General features: G+C 32.4%; 3 protein-coding genes across 3 annotated transcripts; 1 reads left to right on the forward strand and 2 right to left on the reverse strand.

The window, feature by feature from the left end:
* Window positions 1–1,984: 1,984 nt before the first annotated feature.
* LOC105966490 (uncharacterized) lies at window positions 1,985–3,661 on the forward strand. Its single transcript, XM_012991045.2, has one exon. The coding sequence runs from the start codon at window positions 2,128–2,130 to the stop codon at window positions 3,541–3,543; it is 1,416 nt and encodes a 471-aa protein (XP_012846499.2). The 5' UTR covers window positions 1,985–2,127; the 3' UTR covers window positions 3,544–3,661.
* Window positions 3,662–11,732: 8,071 nt separating this feature from the next.
* Window positions 11,733–14,724, reverse strand: LOC105954088 (coiled-coil protein (DUF572)). Its single transcript, XM_012977758.2, has 6 exons — window positions 14,605–14,724; window positions 14,078–14,140; window positions 13,903–13,982; window positions 12,831–12,939; window positions 12,582–12,741; window positions 11,733–12,503 (listed from the first exon to the last, which is right to left on the reverse strand). Exons 1-6 carry the CDS (start codon window positions 14,605–14,607, stop codon window positions 12,001–12,003), a joined length of 918 nt encoding a protein of 305 aa, XP_012833212.1. The 5' UTR covers window positions 14,608–14,724; the 3' UTR covers window positions 11,733–12,000.
* Window positions 14,725–17,145: 2,421 nt separating this feature from the next.
* Window positions 17,146–17,812, reverse strand: LOC105972840 (putative ETHYLENE INSENSITIVE 3-like 4 protein). The gene has a single exon (XM_012997821.2). It carries the CDS (start codon window positions 17,728–17,730, stop codon window positions 17,146–17,148), a length of 585 nt encoding a protein of 194 aa, XP_012853275.2. The 5' UTR covers window positions 17,731–17,812.
* Between the last annotated feature and the right edge of the window lie 1,661 nt (window positions 17,813–19,473).

The raw sequence follows: 19,473 nt of genomic DNA on the forward strand, positions 1-19,473 counted from the left end.
AGTAGGGGTGTTACATTCGGTAATGCCATACCGAATCGTACTATAATTTCGGTAAACTGAAATTTTGTTTCGGTACGGTTTGTTACCGAATTAATTATTCGATTTTTTCGGTTTGGCAACGGTAAAATAGAAGATATATTTTCATATTTTAAAAAAATAAAAGAAATAAATATTTAAACTAATAAATTCTTGAATTTAACATTCAAATTCTAGTAATCGGCCCTACAACAAAGAAAGATTACCAATAGAGACTAATTTGTAAAGGGGACGGCTAAAACAAATACCATTTCATTCTCACTTCAAACCACCAACATAAAAAAATAGAAAATAAACAGGTAAGGACATTAATAACCTTAATAAAATCAATTCCACACAAATTTTGTGTGTGATATTGATTTTCATTCAAGGTAATAATGTCATTACCTATTTATTATCTATTTATTTTTTATTTTTATGTTGGTGGTATTGAAGTGAAAAAAAAAAACAGTATTTATTATAGCCGCTCTCATTTGTAAATAATGAAAGAAATCATCAATCTAAAAATATTTATAATTTATTATAACCTTAAAGAATTTAAAATTAGAAAAAAAATTGTTAAATATTTCGGTGTTTGGTATAGTACATTATACCGGATATCAAATTTGTATACCGTACCAAATACCAGAATTCTAAAAAATCTTTATTGAATACCGAAGCGCGAATTTTGGATTTGGTATTTGGCACGTACCGAATTTTTCGATTCGGATCAGTACGATCGGTGCATCGGCCGAGTGAACAGCCCTATGTGTAAGTGGTAAACAAAAATAGAGTAAAATAATAAAGAAGAAGAAAGAGGGTGGGAGGGAGGTAGGGTTTAGATGAACTTTAGTAGTGAAAGGGACAGGTAGAGAGAGTCACACAGTCAAAGAAACATGGCCTGGCCTTCAATGGAAATAAAGCATTTTTATTACTACTGCTTCAAATAATTGTCCTCTACCTTAATTATAGCCCTTTGGTTTTTTTCACCCTTGGGGTACACCTATCTATCTACTACATATACATGGCTATCAACCTCTATATATACATATACAATATATATTGTGAATTAATTTATAGGATGGTGAATTCAATATATATACATTATCAACAAATATCTTACATCGATGCTCCTGAGGAAAGGTCAAATTATTAAGAAAAAAATCTCTCATGTTTGGGTAATTACAACTAGCTCCCTCAACTATGAATCTTCTTACATGTTCACTCTTGTATATGGTGTCAAATTCAATTTAATCTTCTATATACTGTGTGTTCTCTAGTTTGTACTCGTTTTGTGCAAAAATACAGTTTCTGATGCACCATAATTTGATATTTACAAGCCAAGAGACACATATTAAGATCATCTTGTTTTAAATGTGGAGGTCATATGTGGTAAAATAAGTACAAACTGAATAATATTCTACATAATTTAGAAGATTATTCTACCAAATTTGATATACCACAAAGATGAATATGTAAAAAGATTCATAGTGAGGAATGGTTGTAATTACCCTAATAGAAAGAGTTATTTTTTAATTTGTTCTTCCCTGTTGTAGATTTACCCTAATATATATGACACAATTTGCACGAAGGATTTTATTTTTTATTTTTTTAAACCCACTGTCTTTCTTCACCATTTCTAGGTCTGAGTTTCCTGCTTCCACGTGAGTCTCTCTCTCTCTCTCTCTCTCTCTCTCTCTCTCCAAAAGAGTTGATTAAGACAAAACATAAAGCTATGGGACTAGGTACATGACAATCTATACATATATATACATACATACACCAATTATATATATAGGCATCACTTTCTTTAGTTAAAATCCGGCCATCCCACCATACCCTCCTCCATCACCATCACCATCAGTCCATCATCAGTTTCCAGCCACGCACGTTCTCCTCTGCCCTAACTTTCACAACCAAAATGTACTATTAATTCACCACAACCCCTTCTCTCTCTCTCTCTCTCTCTCTCTCTCTCTCTCTCTCTCTCTCTCATACATATTCCAGTTTCCTCCTAAGAAAAACACTTTACCCACAGTAGCCCCTTTAAAACCTCTCCTTCACAAAAAGTTAATAAAGAAAAAAATATTATAAGTGGTGCATTTTACAAACATGTTTCATTCGGACAACAACAACAACATCGATAACCCTATCGATCCCTCCTCGTTCGAAACCCCGTCTTCTTTTCGTCAAATTCAAAACCCTATCTCCAAACAAGAGGCCGATAAGTACTACTCGTTCGATCTCTCCCATTTTCCGTTGCCGCTTTTCGACCACCACCACGAATTACTATTGCCCTCGAACCCGTATAACAATCTCATGTCTGATCAGAATATTCATCACTTTGTAGCAGCAGATCGGAATGTAAAAGATTCCGACAATTGTTATGCCAGAAAGGAAACCGCAGCAAAATGCAGTAGTAGTGTGAAGAATGGGGTTACGAAGTCGAAAGGAAAAGCATCGTGCGATCAGAGAGTAGTACTGAGGCGGATTAATCACGGCGGAGTTGGGCCGAAGAAGAGGACCGGTAAGAAAGATCGGCACAGCAAGATTCGCACCGCGCAGGGTATTCGAGACAGGAGGATGAGGTTGTCTTTACAAGCTGCTCGTAAATTCTTCGATCTTCAAGATTTGTTGGGCTACGATAAAGCGAGCAAGACCATCGAGTGGCTCTTTAGTAAATCCAAGAAAGCCATTAAGGAGCTCATGGTCAACAAAGACACTAATAATAATAATAATAATAATCATAGCTTATCCATCACTGAACAAGTGGGATTACCTCGAATAATCGAGGAGAATTTCGAGCCCAAGAAATTAGGGTTTGTGCCGAATATCGAGAAAAAATCGGAAAAAAATGCGAGTAGACCTAACACGAAGGAGTCGAGGGAGAAGGCGAGGGCAAGGGCGAGGTGCAGAACAAGAGAGAAAATGATGGTCAAATTAGGGCTTGATCAAGATCTTAGCCAGTATAATTATTGGTGTAAATATTCAAGCCCTAATTATTACGATGTTCTTGAGAAATTAGGGTCTTGTTCGAACAGCCCGTTCGATCAAGAATCTGGCTGCTACAACAGCCAATTGGCCGAAAGGGTTAGTTCTGGATATGGTAGTGATGAATATTACCCCGCTAAGTTACTTGTAAGCCAACAGCAACTACTGGCTGACGACGTCGGCACGATCGAGAAGCTGCTGGAAAATTCGAACTCTTCGACGACACTATCTTGCGCCCCTGTCGTCTCCGATGCCGTTTCTTGTTTCGTGGATTCCGACAGCGGTTTCATGGGGTTTTTCGGAAGTTGGGATCTTTTGATGAACAGTGACATCATGAGATTAAATTTCAATAATCAATTAGATGCAGTCACGAACGAGGTTCATCGATTGGGAGATAACCCTAACTCGGTTGATGACTCGGCTGCAACCCTGGACTTTCCATTGTTTCATCAAGAAAAACAGAACCCTAACTCAGTTGATGACTCAGCTGCAACCACCCTGGATTTTCCATTGTTTCATCAAGAGAAGCATTCATGATTAGAGGGGTGTAGCTCATCAGGTATGTATTATTATATATATAAATTAAACTACTACTTAATTATTATGTGTTTGAAGTTTATTACAACTTTTGAATTAATCCCTAGCTTTTTGTGTATTTCTGTATTGATAATTAGGGTAAATAAATGTGATTCTATTGTATGTATGCTGGTGTTGAATCAAGACTCAATAATTCTTCTATAATGCTCGACAACTTCTTCTTCGATATATTATCTATTTATTTTTCGATATTTTATTATGCAGTTATTGAGAAGGATTATGATCATGATATAGGCAAGACGAGCTCATACTAATTATTATTATTATTATTTATCTTTTTTTGTTTCGTAATTGTCATGTTTAATTACATACTTATTAAGTCTTTATACAAGATTTTATAGGAAACTTCACTAGTACGTGCTAATGGTAAATCGAACATGCATGTTTATAACGCTAGCTTCAGAATGTCGAGTTCCATTATTGTGAGAGAACCCTTTGAAAAATGTTGATCGAATAAGATATATACATTCTTGAAAAGTTAATTATCTAGAAAATTAATATTGTGAAGAACAATCTTAATCACATTTATTTGATGATTTAGAAATCGCTAAACAAATTAAACACAATATGATTCTACATGAACTATGTAATTTGAAGGTCACAAAATGACAGTGTAATAACATTAATCAACTTGAAAACACAAGTACCTTCGATAATTAAGCTTATGCTTCGAAATATAATCGGCCATGTCTGAATTTCGATGCTTTGATGAACACAAAAGTGAATCTGGCTTTCCTATACATAAGTAATTTCCCCCTCTTGTTATATATTCATGAACAGGCTTGAAATTTATAAGGTTTGTATGTATCATATAATGTGTACATATATCACTAACAATTAAATATTGATAATTATTGCAGTGAACAACAATGAACAACCAGCATTCAGTACCAGTTATATATATAGCTCTATAACATAAATATTTTTTTGATATTGTTATAAATAGAGTGGTTGCAGGCAGATATATAATTCATGATGCTATTATATGTGCAATTTCGATGAATTCATGAACATATACATACACACACACACACACACACACACACATTTTATTTATAGTTTTTCATGATATATGCTTGTTGCACATTTGTTACAATTATGCAATAATTTGGAATCAAATAAGAATTATCATACTGTGGAGCAATTAATATACTTTGACATATTTCTTTTCTAGTACAGTAAGTCTAGTTTCTTTGCTATATATCATATTTCGTACTTCAAACTTACTTTTTAGTCCAAATTTGAAGGGGGTTAGCTAGGAAGTTTGGTATCATACATATGAAACATAGAAATTTTTTTTTTTTTTTTTTTTTTTTTTTTTTTTTTTTTTTTTTTTTTACATTTTAGCTTCCTCTTGTCCTTTTAGAAGGAAAAGGAAAACTATTTATATTGTTAGAAATGAGGTTTTAATGTGAAATAAATCAGTTAATTATGGTATATATTATTACTTTATACAAAATTGCAAAGTAAAGTTCCTGAGTGTTTACTATATATTATTATTTCTTGTTTTTCCTTTCAATTTCTCTCCTTGAACCCTTTTCTAGATTTGGTCTTGCTGTATATCGGTTTGGTAGATGCTACATAGGGTGATCATACACTATTGATCTACATATGGTAACACACATCCATGTGTATGTGTGCTTATTGGATAGTTATTTGTATAGATCTATGGTGTAAAACCACCCGTGTTTTATCTTTATTCTTCTGAGTATTCATTCCCAGTCACTAGTAGAAAAATGACTTTTTACTACAATCATTAACTGTAGCAAAAAATATCAAATTCGTAGTAAAAAGGCTTTTGCTACGCATTTGCTAAGAATTTACCCCGTATAACATATACGGGCGTGACAAAAGCTTTGCTACGGTAAATGGTCGTAGCAAATACTTTTTTGCTACAATAAATCCTAGTATTTACTACGACTTCAAAATTATTCCGTAGTAAAAAGTACATTTTATTACGATTTTTCACCGTAGCAAACAAATTCGTAGTAATAAGCAAATTTTCTACTAGTGAGTTTTTCTCCATTTAGTTTTGTTTCTCCTCATTTCAGTTTTCATATTTTTCCTTTTCTTAATTTTGTTTCCCCTTTCCCCTTTCTCTTCTTTGGTTGTTCTTATTAGTTAATCTACCTTCTTACTAATCATTTTTAACTTTTACTGAGTGGGTAAAAAATAGGTCTATGAGATGTTACACAGGATGAAAAACACCGGTTGATTTTGTACCATAAATCTATACAAATAATTACCCACTAAACACACATATTATGTTGATATTATGTGTAGATCAATGGTGAAGGATCACCCAGTGTATTCACTGGGTGTAGCATCTAAAAAACCGTAAAAAATACACAACAGTAAGAAGAGAAAATAAACAAATAATTCAGATTAAGAAACAATTAGTTATTTATTATGGCATGTTATAGATGATTTATACATATCTCTTAGTATAAATTAAATCACAGAATCTCAAATCATGAGTTCTTTTTATGCTTAAGGAAAATATATATATATATATATATATATATATATATATATATATATATATATATATATGTATAGTCATAAGTTATTATGTTGGTGCACTAGCTGTATATATATTGATTCTTCATTTCAATATAAATGAATCAGCTAATTAATTAGAAACAATTTAAATTTAATCGAGACAAGTATGATGCCATGAATTGCAGTAGACGGTAGATTTTAACATCAATGCAGATATAAATCTTATTAGCTGCACAGATATAAATATAAATAATAATTTACAGGGTCTTAAAAATGGTGGCACAATATATATATGATTTTATTGGTATTATTATTATTATTATTATGATGATATGACATTGCAGAATTTAAACATCAATAAATTAATAGCCCTCACGATTTAAATTTTACGACTACATATAATATACCCGTATTCAATGAGGTTTTTTTTTTCTTTTTCTTTTTTTCTGAAATGTTTTCAGTACCCTAGACATGACTAACATTGTTTCCGGTTTTCGGGTTTCGAGTTTCAGGTATAATATAAAATATATAAGTTTCTTTAATAAGCAAATGTTGTGGTGCAATGATTTTTCATACCTGGTATCAGTGTTCTAAATAGCGGTCGTGGCGGTCGATATATCGGCCGCCATATCGGTATCGGTTATAAACCTTTACGATTTTGTTGAGGTGGTTTGGAATATCGGTTTTTTACGGCGAGGCGGTTTGCGGCGGTTTTTTGGCGGGTCAAACCGATATATCGGTCAACAAATCGGTTTTTTTTTTTTTTTTTTTTTTTTTTTTATAATTTAAATCAAAATGAAAATATGTTTTGATTTTTTGTTTTTCTCCAATTCTTTCAACTTCCAAAACCAAATCAAGTACTATCCCGCAATTTATGCTTTGTTGTGTTTATATTAATTGTTGATGCGAAAGACTTGCGTAGTATTTGTATTTCGTAAGAATCTTTTATTATATTATGATCTTATTATTTTTAAATTTTTGTTATTTATTGAGTAATTAGAATTATATAATAACATATGAATGATAGGATAGAATTATGTTTAAATATTCTTTTATATATATTTTGAGTATTTACTAATAATTTTTTAGAAATATATTACACTAAATTTAAAAACCGATTTATCACCGATAAATCACCGCCGCGCCGATTTATCGTGTGGCCGTCCCAAACCGCCACGTACCCGATAACCGTCTTTTAGAACCTTGCCTGGTATATGTTGCCTCTTAAGTAAAAAAAAGGGGTGTCCGAATACATAAATGCAAATTAAGGCGGCAAATCCAAAAGCAAAGCCACAGTTGTATGTAGTAACATAAATTCATGTGATCAGTGCAAAGAAAAGTTTTATAATTAAGCTGTTAATTAGTATAAGTACATATTAGTTAATAATTACTACTATATATATAACACTCACACTCACAGTACAGAAATCTTCAAACAAAAGATAATTTGTAATCATGTTGGAAATATAGCATATTGTACCAGCTTGTAGGGCTAGACTTTGCTCAGGCACATAATTGTTTTTTAAATAAATACCGGCATATTAATTAATTCCCATTTTATTCATCCGACAGAAAAGCTGAACTAAATTAATTTTGTAATTATACATTTTCAAATGGAATTTATCAGAAAATTCCCATTGGTGAATATTGGAATGGGATTTTCGAATACGGTCAGTTACGATTCGAATATTTCCGATTTTGGAACAATATTTTTCTGATTTTTTTTTGGAACGGAATGGAATACATATTAGATTTGGATTTTAATTTTCAAAAACATTTCTGGAAATTAAGTTTCAATTTTTTTTTTTTTTAAAGTTAATACTTATAATCATATATCATGTATTTATATTACAAGTGACTAAAATTGGAAGTTTTGAATTCAGCTGGAAAATTCCCATTCCAATTTCTGAAATTCGATTTCGGAATTTCTTTTCACTTCCGAGAAAGATAAGATATTTTTTTGCCGAAAGGGCTAACTTGCTAGAACCGCTAGGTCAAATCCCTAGCGAGACAAAGTTTCATTATGTTTCTTTTGAGTTGTTTTCATTTTGACTAAGGAAAATTATTTAAAAAAAAAAAAAAAGTTATAATATTATTCAATGAGACAGAAACAGACAGCCATTAAAAACAAATTGAAAGAACGACAGCAAATGGTCCACACAATAAGCTAGTGAATGTGTATTCACTGTTGTAGTTTATTTAGTCTTAGTATTTAATTATGATATTTATTTGATTAATAATGCACAAGAAAAAGAAAATGTTGAATTTAATTCATCAATTACTTTGAGGTTTTGGATTCGCTGTTCATGTTTTCTACAAATTATCACCTCTTCGAGATTATCGTTATTTCTTCCGCCCCTGAATTTTCCGCTAATTAATTTATCACACCCTAAATTCCGAAAAAAATGAATGAATAAATATTTCATTGATTAAAACCAAAAAAAATTGGTTATATTCGAGTAAAAAAACATTACTCCGATCCGCTAGTGTTACTTGCAATTTATATGATCAGAAAAATGCATATGCTGAATGGATATTGGATCATTTTTTTTTGTTGTGTCGAAAAGAATTGGAAGGCAAATAAGGATGTCGGCAAGGACCAATTTGCAAATAATCAGAACTCGAAAACATTGGGTAGATCAGGGCAACCATCACAGTTTTTCTTCATGGATATATGATAATCACAAAATTAAAAGTAGTAATTAAAATTCCAATTTAAATATATTAATATGCATGTGCTGCCTGTGACAGAAACTAATAACAAGTACTTAATTGGTGAACTACATCAGAATATACATACATACATGTGTGTGTGTATATATATATATATATATATATATATATATATATATATATGGAGGATTTGATATAAGAGAATGTTCACCTGTAACACAGTTGAGAATTTCCCTTATTTGGAAAAATAATGAATCGGAATTTGTCGTCTCAATCTCCAAAACAGCATCGTACAATAACAACTTATCACTGTCAAATTAAAAGCTTTTTTTTTTCTTTTTTGACTATATATTATATAAACAAGTAAAAAACTGGAATTATAAGGAGCTGCTGCAAAAAGAAGATATTATATATATATATATAGACTGATGTAAGGTAAATTTCGAGCTACAAATCCTTTATATGCGGTGATTTGTCTCTCTCTCACACACACACACACACACACACACACACACAAATACACACACACAGATACAGACAGAAAGACATATAGCATGCGCATGGCATGCATGTTTAGGTGTAAAAAGAGAACCCTAGTTACTGTTTCTGTAACAATGACATTTTAATTAATTATAATTCAAAACTATAAACTCAACTCAGATGCTCGTTCCTGAGATTTTAGGGGCCTAGGCGAAATTTAAAAAGTGTTAAAAAATGGGGCCCTCTTACAATTAAAACTCATTTTGTGTAAAATTATATATGTTAACTCGTTTTTGTAAAGTATCTGACCAATTGGCAAAGCCAGAAATTTCTGATATAATGGACTTTAATTTTCCAAGGGTTTGGGTGCGGCGCCCCAAATTTCTTTGTGATTGTTTGCATAAAGTAGCCTTAGAACAAGTAATATATATATATATATATATATATATATATTGAACTAAAATAGCATAAATCGATTTTTTAAAGTTATATTTGAAAATAAAATTAAGTTGATGTGAAACACTAATTAATATATTGAGATTGTTGTAGGAATAAAAATAACTAACTAATACATTATCAATTTAATAATTAGGGGCCCTAGTAACAATCATTGAGTTAGGAGCAATAATTCTAAATTTAGTTTAATTTATGTGTATTTGAGAATTAGGGTTTCTAGTAATTATTATAAATTTAATTAATAAAAATCCTAATACGTAAAGGGTATACAAAAAATAAAAAATAAAAATTCGCAAGACCATAAACTTGTCAAAGTTGCAGTTGCTATAAACAATAGAAACGGAAAGACTGTACCACTGCATAAATAATTCTGATTTTCTCTTACAAAATGCACAAATCTTGATTAAAAACAAATACAGAAAATGAAAGAAAAAAGACCAACTAATTAATTAAGGAAAGGAAAAAAAAAAAAGTGAATCTGCTAGTCAATATACGTGTTCTCTTACAGTGGGATGGAAGAACTATAGCAGTTGAAAAAATGGTGGGGTTGCGTGGTGAAACAAAAGTGTTTGGTACCTGGTACCTTATAATACGCTGCACATGTCTTTTTTCTTCTTCTTTTTTTTTTTTTATTTTTTTATTTTTTTATTTTTTTATTTTTTTATTTTTTAAATTTTTTTTTTTGTTGTGTGATTCTCCATGTTTGCAGCGTCTTCTTTTTCAAGGAAAAAAAAAAAAAAAATTAAAAATTTTAAAAGTGCACTTTGTACGGTTAGAAAGTTGAAGAAATTTCGGTTTTGATAAATAAAGAAGATACGGTTCATCATTTTATATATATATGCTTGTCTGCTACAACATGTATATACAGATTCGAAGCCCCCCTAAATATTTCAATTGTGCCTTCTTTAGTTTGCATGTTCTGAATTATTAGTTAGGGGACCCCTTTTTTCATGTGACTTGCTTTCACATTATTATATTTCACCGTACACGTATATAGACTCATAGCCGTTTTACACACATACGCATGTATGATTAAGGGTGTGATTATATTGTGTGTAAATCGATGGTTCAAAATTGAATAACTCGGTAAAGTACATCAGGTGTGTAGCATAGAATAGACATTTTTTATGATGGTAAAATATGATACGATCATATGGGTATCATTAATAATTTTTATGAAAACCTAAGTTTTAATGAATATAATTTTTTTTATGAGAATATAGTACAATGATAACCAATTAAAGATAAGAAAATTAAAACCCTAAAAACAAGGAAAATAAATAATCCTACACAAATTAAAATAAAACTATAAAACTTTTGCCGGATTGTATAATTCCCCTCCTATTTGAAACAAACCTTGTCATCAAATGCATGGTAATTCATTTTCGTTAGTTACTATATTCAATTGGTGACACTGTTATTGTGTTTGTTGTTTAGGAAATTGTTTAGTGTACAAATTACTCTCAATTGTATTATACGTAGTTTAATTTGAATTTTTGTGTGATTTGATACCATAAATCCATTGATATGTTGTTTAATTGACTATGTAAAAGAAGAAAGAGAGTTCGAGGTTGTAGAAGATAAGAAAATGAAATGACGCAAAAAATCGAGAAAATCGGACGAAAACACGTGCTGCCTTATGAGACCTCAGTCCCATAATTGTGAAGGAATCTCGTACTCCAGTGTAAGATGACAATCTGCCTTATGATCCCGCGATCTCACTTTTCAGTTCAATTTATGAGACCGCGGTCCTAGAAGTATTTTGTGTGGTAAATTGCTGAAAACTTAGGTATAAAAGAAGGGTTTTCAAAGCAAGCTGGAAATGAGTCTTTCAGCGAAATTAAGAGAAAACCTGGAGCAAGAAGACGGAAAAAACGACGATGAAGATTTGACGATTTTTAACTATAGTTTCACTTATTCGTATTTTCTTAAACCATCTTTACTATTTTTTTTTTTTTTTTCTTTGAACAACATGAGTAGCTAAACTCGTAATCTACAATTTCATCTAGAACAAATTCTTGTATGCACGCACGTACACAAAACTTACCATTAATAAGTCCCCCTCACAGACAAGAACAAAGCCAATTTCACCAAATATAGAAAGAACAAACACTTCCTACATCCAACACAACAAATACAAAATACAAGCAAAACATAAATCAAATATTAATAGGCAATTCAGCTAATATAGGATACAGAATATCTACACAAGGACTGCAAATTCTCAAACTAGCAAACTCGCAAAGTATACTACTAATAGTCTGTAGTGGCACGTCCAATAATTTCTCAAGCCCTGAATTTTTTCCGACTAGGAACAGAAGCCCGAGCCAGCGAAGATGGCTTGATTCCTCCAGACAGCAATTTCGATGCAGTGCCAGCATTTATTTTCCTCCTCTTAGCTTCGAGTTCCACACGCCTTTTATCAGGCACAGAAGAAGACGAACCAGAAAATATCGAAGTGGACTGAATTAGAGCCCTCTTGTCTTTTCTGTTCCTCTCAAACTTTGTAGCAAATTTAACACGCGAAGCAGCGGCAGAATCCTCTTCAGAAACTGGGAGAAGTCTAATTCCAAGTCCTGATTTTCGAGAAACAGCTTCTTCTTCAGCCACTCGTTTTCTCTGACCCCTGAGCTTCGCACGTAGTGATCTATTCATTGAGTAATCATCCAAGTGCCTCGAATCGGAAATCCGTTGAAGACGAACCAATACTGGCTCGGCTTCTTTCTTCTTCTTCATATCTCCTTCTTGGTGTTCGAGCCGTTTAAAAGGGTCCACCAGCTTAGTTTTATCTGCAAAAGGGGCAAAAAAGTAAATTTCCTGCTTTATGAGACCTTCGACTACTCAAGTCGCTAGCAAAATATACTAACCATCATCAACTGGGAGCACCATTGTTTCAGCATCTTCGGCGTCGTATTCCTCAATCTTTTTTCGAGCTCCACTAGTTATCACATACTCGCAATTTTGTGGATCTGTTTGAATTACAATCTCATGCCTGCAGCATGCTGCTTTCATTGAAAAGCTCCATATCTGAAAACGATTTGGGGGGCGGGGGGTCATTACCCAAAGAAGTCTAAAGATACGAACAAGTTCAGCGTTCATTTAGAGCAACAAAGTACCTTTGTCGAGTAATAATTCCCCACTTGCTTTTTCTCGGCATTGAACCTTACACCTTTTGCAATCATGGACTCACATCCACCACACCAAATGTTGTAAGGCATCTCAAACCTGTAATACCGAAGCATACAATAAAGATACAGTCGCGAAAATCTCAACATATAAGGATTATATAAGCTTACATAACATCATCATTTACATATCATTTTCTAAACGGTTATGATAACCATGTGTCCATGTCACTAGATAGACAAGAACTATTCCTTTGTCCGAAATTCATTAGTCAAAAATGCATTAGGAATTTATTTCTAGAAAGTACTCAACTCAAAACACTTGTACGAACATGAAAACACGAGTTTGCACGTCTACCAACCACGACGGTCCGAAAAAACGGATGTGAATACAAAGAAGACAGCTAGTTAGGATTAAACTAGTACTAGCCAAACTCTTATCCAGTCCCTCCACCACGACATAAAGATAAATAGAAAAAATAAATTTGGATAGAGGAAGTAAAAAAGAATATTCAGCATAGCACATAAAGCTATTGAAATGTTTCAAAAGTTCGATATGTGAAGAACCAAAAAACATACGAATAACTTATCCTCCAAATTCTATTTTTGTCGTATTACTGTTTTCAGCAGTATTAATGTGTTCAGTCGTCAATCAAATAGCTAGCAGAAGTTTTCCAGGGCATATAGAAATCTCAATTCTACATATCATTTCTATCATCATTCCGTCACGGAAGCAAAAGAACAACTTAAAAAGCTCTAAAATCTAAGGGTGCATTTGGATGGAAGGATTTGGGGAAGGGATTTCAAATCCATAATAACAAATCCCTTGGACTTGTTTGGATTGAGGGATTTGGGGATGAATTTCAAATCCACACCCCTCCTTTTTAGTTATGTTTTGAGCAATTGAGGTGGATTTCAAATGACTCCAAAATTGGAGTCATTTCAAATCCCTTCCCCAAATCAAATCCCTCCCCAAATCCTTCCATCCAAACGCACTCTAATGTTTTAAAGAAGATTTTGACTGTGAAGCACTAGTTATCAAACTCAATTGATGTAGTAGTACCTTATAATCAAGATGCCTTGATCTATTTTTCTTGCTCTCTCCCTCAAAGCATGTTGACCATTGAACTTGTTCAAACCACCCTGAAATCGAAAGTGATGTGAGTCTTTGAAAAATATATATCGACATAGTTTGTAGCCATGCTTGATTGCTTGTATAAAATTAACCCGAAAATTACCTTCTTTGGTTCCCATTCTGGTGGGTAGTAAAAGTTATCTGCCCTTGCTGCTGCAAGAGTCGACTGCAAAAACAAAAAAAAAGTAAATTTAATACCTCAAAAACAATTTCTTTGTGTAAAACCAAAAAACATGAAGAATAAACATAGAAAGTAAATGAAAAACATCTCATCGATAATTAAAATATCGAATTACTAAAAGACCGATTAACACTACAGATTTCTCCATACGAGGAATTACTAAATGCTCAAATTCTACAACAATCTCCTCCAACAATTCAGACTAGGTTGTTTCGAAAGAAAAAAAATGACCTTTTTTTTTTTATGCCTAATCGAACCCTAGGAAAAGCAATTAAGAACGGCATCTAATCTAACAAGATAAACGATGTTTTTTTCTACAAACATATTACAACTTCCATATGATAACATCGATTGTGGTAATGAATTCATCATAGTAAATCATGATTCCGAACCCTAACCCCTAAATTGATGAATAACAAATTGAATCAAAAAAAGAAACAAATACATACCATTTCGCAATCCGGTTATCTTCTGAGATAGAACTCGATGAATTTCTGCTGATCTCTCAAGTGTTGATTTTAATGGAGTTCTGAATCGAATCGACTTCGACCAAATATTATTTCTTTGAATTTATTTTATTCAGATGGTTTTATATAGGAGTCCGTATTCAGATTGGGCTTTAAGCCCATTACTTGTAATGGATTATGGACCATAAGAAAGGCTAGTGGGCCTAATATTTGGGAAAAGCCCAAAATCACAATACAAAAAATTAATTGGCCGAAAATTATAGAGAGAAACAATTGTTTTTTGGTGGTAGATGCAACAGGTTAATAATTGTGATTTCAGTTGATTTTAAGTGCTTATATCAGTGTTTGATAATACGGTAAAAAATCAACTTAACACAAATAAGAGCTTATAAGATGTTTAATAGTTTATAGGGTAAATTGCATTTCTGGAAATTAAGTTTCAATTTTTTTTAAAAAAAAAGTTAATACTTATAATCATATATCATGTATTTATATTACAAGTGACATTTAAGAGATTATTTGGTTAAGTTTATAAGTTGTTAAAAAAAGCTTATAAGATGTTTAATAGTTTATAGGGTAAATTGCATTTAACCCCCTTGTGGTTTCACCGTTTGGCACTTCACCCCCCTCTGATATCGATTTAGGCACTTAACCCCCCTGTGGTTGTCAGATTGTAGCGGCCGTCTAATAATCCGTTAAAGTTAACCGTGAGTGTATCTCACTCGCCCAAAATTGAAGTGGTTGAATGTTTCTCCAGCTGAATTTTTTGATAATGACCATGTTGTCCTTTTGCCTTCAATAAAAACCCTAGACTAATCTCTCATTTTTAGTTTAATTAAAAAAACAAAATTAGAAATTTCTAAACATTTTTTTAGTTCCGTATTACATAATTTAAACCTTTATATTAATTATTTTTTAAATTATACATATATGAATTCTTTTGTAATTTATTTTATATTTTTCAAATAAATTTATGTTTGATTAGTTGAACTCCAGCCTTCTTATTTTTAAGCAAAAAAAAAAAAAATATATATATATATATATATATATATATATATATATATATATATATATATATATATATATATATATATATATATATATATATATATATATATATATATATATATATATATATATAATAAAAAATAAATTACAAAATCTGAAAGAAAAATATAATGAGGCGTGAATAATACAACACCCAGGAGAACAGAGAGAAATAGAAATAAGAAATTGTTCTTCAATCATCGGTCAATCCATTCAATTTCTCCAAATTGTTGCCGTTCTGAACATCCGTTTTTTATTTTCCTTACTTCAATTACAAAGCTACGATCTTTGGAGCCAAAGCAGATTTCCAGTTCTATGTTCAGTCCGCCGCCGTCGTCATCGTCTTCGCCACCGTTGTCGTCGTGGGTCATGACCATAATATCAATCCGCCGCCGACCATCACCATGACCTCTTTTTCGATTGTGTACCTCTTTTAGTTTCAATTTTCAGAATCGAAAAAACCTTCAACCACAGGAATGACGATAAGGAGACAGAACCATGACCAAGGAGAACCTTAAGTTGCATAGATGTCCTCGAAGAAGACAAAAAAGCGCGAATAATGGATTTTGAGACGCATTTGTTGTTCCGATGATTTTCTTTTGTCGTCTCAGATGGATTTTTTTTTAAGGGATTGGAATAGTTGGGGCGAATTTTTTTTTTTTTTTTTTGAGACGAAGTTGGGGCGAATTTGAAGGTGAAGGAAAAGAAGAAGAAAATTAGGGATTTAAGAAGTTATGGAAATTGTAGTTTAGTCCTCTCAATTTGGGCTATTTATAATTAAATTATGGAAGGGCATTTTAGATATTTAACGTTTTCTGTTAGTTTATTACACGGCCGCTACAATCTGACAACCACAGGGGGGTTAAGTGCCTAAATCGATATCAGAGGGGGGTGAAGTGCCAAACTGTGAAACCACAGGGGGGTTAAATGCAATTTACCCTAGTTTATAAACTCTTTCAAAGTGTGTAGTAATTTTTTTCAAAAAGATCTTAAATATTCAGAAAATAAGTTGCTACCGAACAAATAAGATCTTTTTTAAAAAGTACATCTACCTCATCTTTTTATTTAAAATCTTATTATGAGTAAAAATAGCAAATAAGCTTAAGCACTTAAAATTTAAGCTTAAAAATAAGACAACAAGTTATCAACTCGTAAAACACCTTATTAGATGTATAAACTTATCGGTCGTTCAAAACAAGCTTAACCAAACGGGTCCTAAATGTGCTTTTAAAATCATCGCTTAAACTAAATTATTATAATTAAAGTAAAGGGATAATTTGACAAACACCCCTCATTAGCCCCCTCTAATTACAATAAGTCCAAATTTTTTTCTTATTTTTGAGTTAAATCCAAAACAATTAAAATTAATAAAAGTTAATATAGTTTGACAATTATAACCTTTTCTCTTATCACGTTTCTTTATATTTTATATTTTATATTTTATACTCAGTTATTCAATATTTCTCTGTTAGAACCCTAGATTTGTCGTTCATCCTTTTCTACACACTTATGCTGCCCTGCCCCGCCACCACCACCACCACCTCTGTCCAACGGAAAAGTGCGCTGCGGCGGCAGACAGTGGGGGAGCAAGGCGGAGAGGATCGAGCCCAGAGTTGTGTCCTGCAGTTCCTGCAGCAGATGCATACAGGACACCGGATCCAAATTTACTCCAGCGACTATCTCCGGCAGTAACTCGGCGATGGCGGCGGGAGCGTTCTTGTCGAAAACCACCGTATCCTTCCACCAGGTGCGGAGGCTCTCCGACGAGCCGGTCAACGGGGTGCCTTTCTCCGGCAGGATGCCGTAAACGAAGCCCTGGCCCTTGCAGACATCCATGATTTTGACCATGTTTTTGAGAATCGAATCTTGGGCTCGGGATATTTTCTTCCGGCGAGATTGCTCGACCCGGGGCTGTGGACCAGGCCGGGCTTTGAACTTCTTCATCAGGGCCTGGTCATTCCACATCCGCCGCTCCAGATCGTCGTAGCTGATTTCTTCGTCCTCGTTCAACTCCGCCGCTCGGATTATTGGTTGCTCAAATTCACCGTCTAACTGCACCATTGTCTTCTTTTTTTTCTTTTTTTTTTTGCTGGTGTCAAAATGCACTAATTACGGCGCCGGTGTTTTTGGTCGGAGGAATAGAGAAGAAACAAAAAGATATATATATATATATATATATATATATATATATATATATATATATATATATATTCGATTACTTTAATTCATTGTGAATTACGTAGATTTCGATAAGTTTGTAGTGAATTACATCAATATTACAGAGTCTAGGAATTTGTAATTATACAGTGGTTTTCGTTAATTACAGAGTGGTTTTCGTTAATTTAATAGTGATTTTTGTTAATTGATAGGTTTTTAGTGAATTTTTGTAATGAAATTTGTTAATTACATAGTTGTTTTCACTAATTATATAGTGGTTTTCACTAATTACATAGTGGTTTTTCACTAATTACATAGTGGATTATGTTAATATTAATGTGGATTATGCTTATTTTATACTAATTTTTACTTTAATTTCATAGTGGTTTTCGATAAATTTAGTGGTTTTCGATGTGTATGTAGTGGATTTTAATTTTTTTTAAATATGAACCATTTAAAAAAGTAAAAAAAAAAAAAAAAAAAAAACTTATGTTTTAAATTAATATAAAAAAAACTATTTAAAAAAAAAGACCGCATATTATACGGTTATGTTTTCTACCGTGATTTGGGGGAAGAGGGGCGAATTATACGGCAATGTGATTTTGGGATTGATTTGGAATTGATTTATTTTTTGGAGGGATTTAGTATTAATTTACCTTAATATTTAATTTAATAATTATACTAATAAGTAGGGGCATATATGGGTTTTGAAGTCCAATGGATTTATCTCAAATACCATTAATTAATTAATTAAGGATTTATCAAGAATAAAAACCCCAATGAAGGGTGTTTGACATATTCCCCCTAAAGTAAAAGCAAAAATAAATTTTGCAAACATCTTGAAACGAAAAAAAAATCATTATCTAATTATTTTTCAACTCCTCCAATAAGAGAGCGGTTCTTCCTATTTCCTCATAATCAAAGAGAGGAAATGTTACTATAATTGTTCTCCACTTTCAAGATTATAAATAGTAAAAATTAAAAAACTTTATTAAACATACTCAAACAATATATAATTCAGGATTTGAACAATCCACGTCATAATGACCTTTTTTTGGTTTCTTGATTTCTAAGTAACATTTATTGGAAACCCAACCGTCCTCACCCCACCCCCACTCTCTCTCTCTCTCTCTCTCTCTCTCTCTCTCTCTCTCTCTCTCTCTCTCTCTCTCTCTCTCTCTCTCTCTCTCTCTCTACAAATTAAATAAATAATAACATATATAGTCTCACATGGAATTAAGGCAACACGTAGTACTATCTAATTCAAACCTCCTCTCAACATATCTTATATTGTTGGTATACACATTAGATTCAAGCTGTCAAACCCTTGAATAATTTTCTCAATTTCCCACTAAAAAATAATAAATCCACAATTCATTTCACTTGTGCTTAATCATATGTTCAAACCCTTTCTCCTTTGCCAAATACTCTTTACACCATGATGAAGAAAATCCCTCTTCTATTTTACCCTTTCCTTTGCTTCTTTCTCCTCATACTATTATTTCATGATTTCTATAGCTTAAAATACCTCCATAAAACCACACATATTCACTATTCTTTCATTATCCCTCATAGAAAAGCTCTATCTAGCAAGTTTGATTTCACCCCATTTCTCCACCACCACCGCCACCGGACCGCCGGGCTTCC

This window comes from Erythranthe guttata, chromosome 12 (assembly GCF_056151865.1).
Source record: "Erythranthe guttata isolate IM_541 chromosome 12, IM_541, whole genome shotgun sequence".
Taxonomy (NCBI): Eukaryota; Viridiplantae; Streptophyta; class Magnoliopsida; order Lamiales; family Phrymaceae; genus Erythranthe; species Erythranthe guttata.

Coding starts and splice junctions, on each gene's coding strand:
- LOC105966490 (XM_012991045.2), top strand. CDS start 2,128: ATGTTTCATTCGGACAACAACAACAACATCGATAACCCTATCGATCCC.
- LOC105954088 (XM_012977758.2), bottom strand. Junction 13,983..14,077: donor CAGAATGGGAACCAAAGAAG/GTAATTTTCGGG, acceptor TTTCGATTTCAG/GGTGGTTTGAACAAGTTCAA. Junction 12,504..12,581: donor GGTGCTCCCAGTTGATGATG/GTTAGTATATTT, acceptor CCCCTTTTGCAG/ATAAAACTAAGCTGGTGGAC.
- LOC105972840 (XM_012997821.2), bottom strand. CDS start 17,730: ATGGTGCAGTTAGACGGTGAATTTGAGCAACCAATAATCCGAGCGGCG.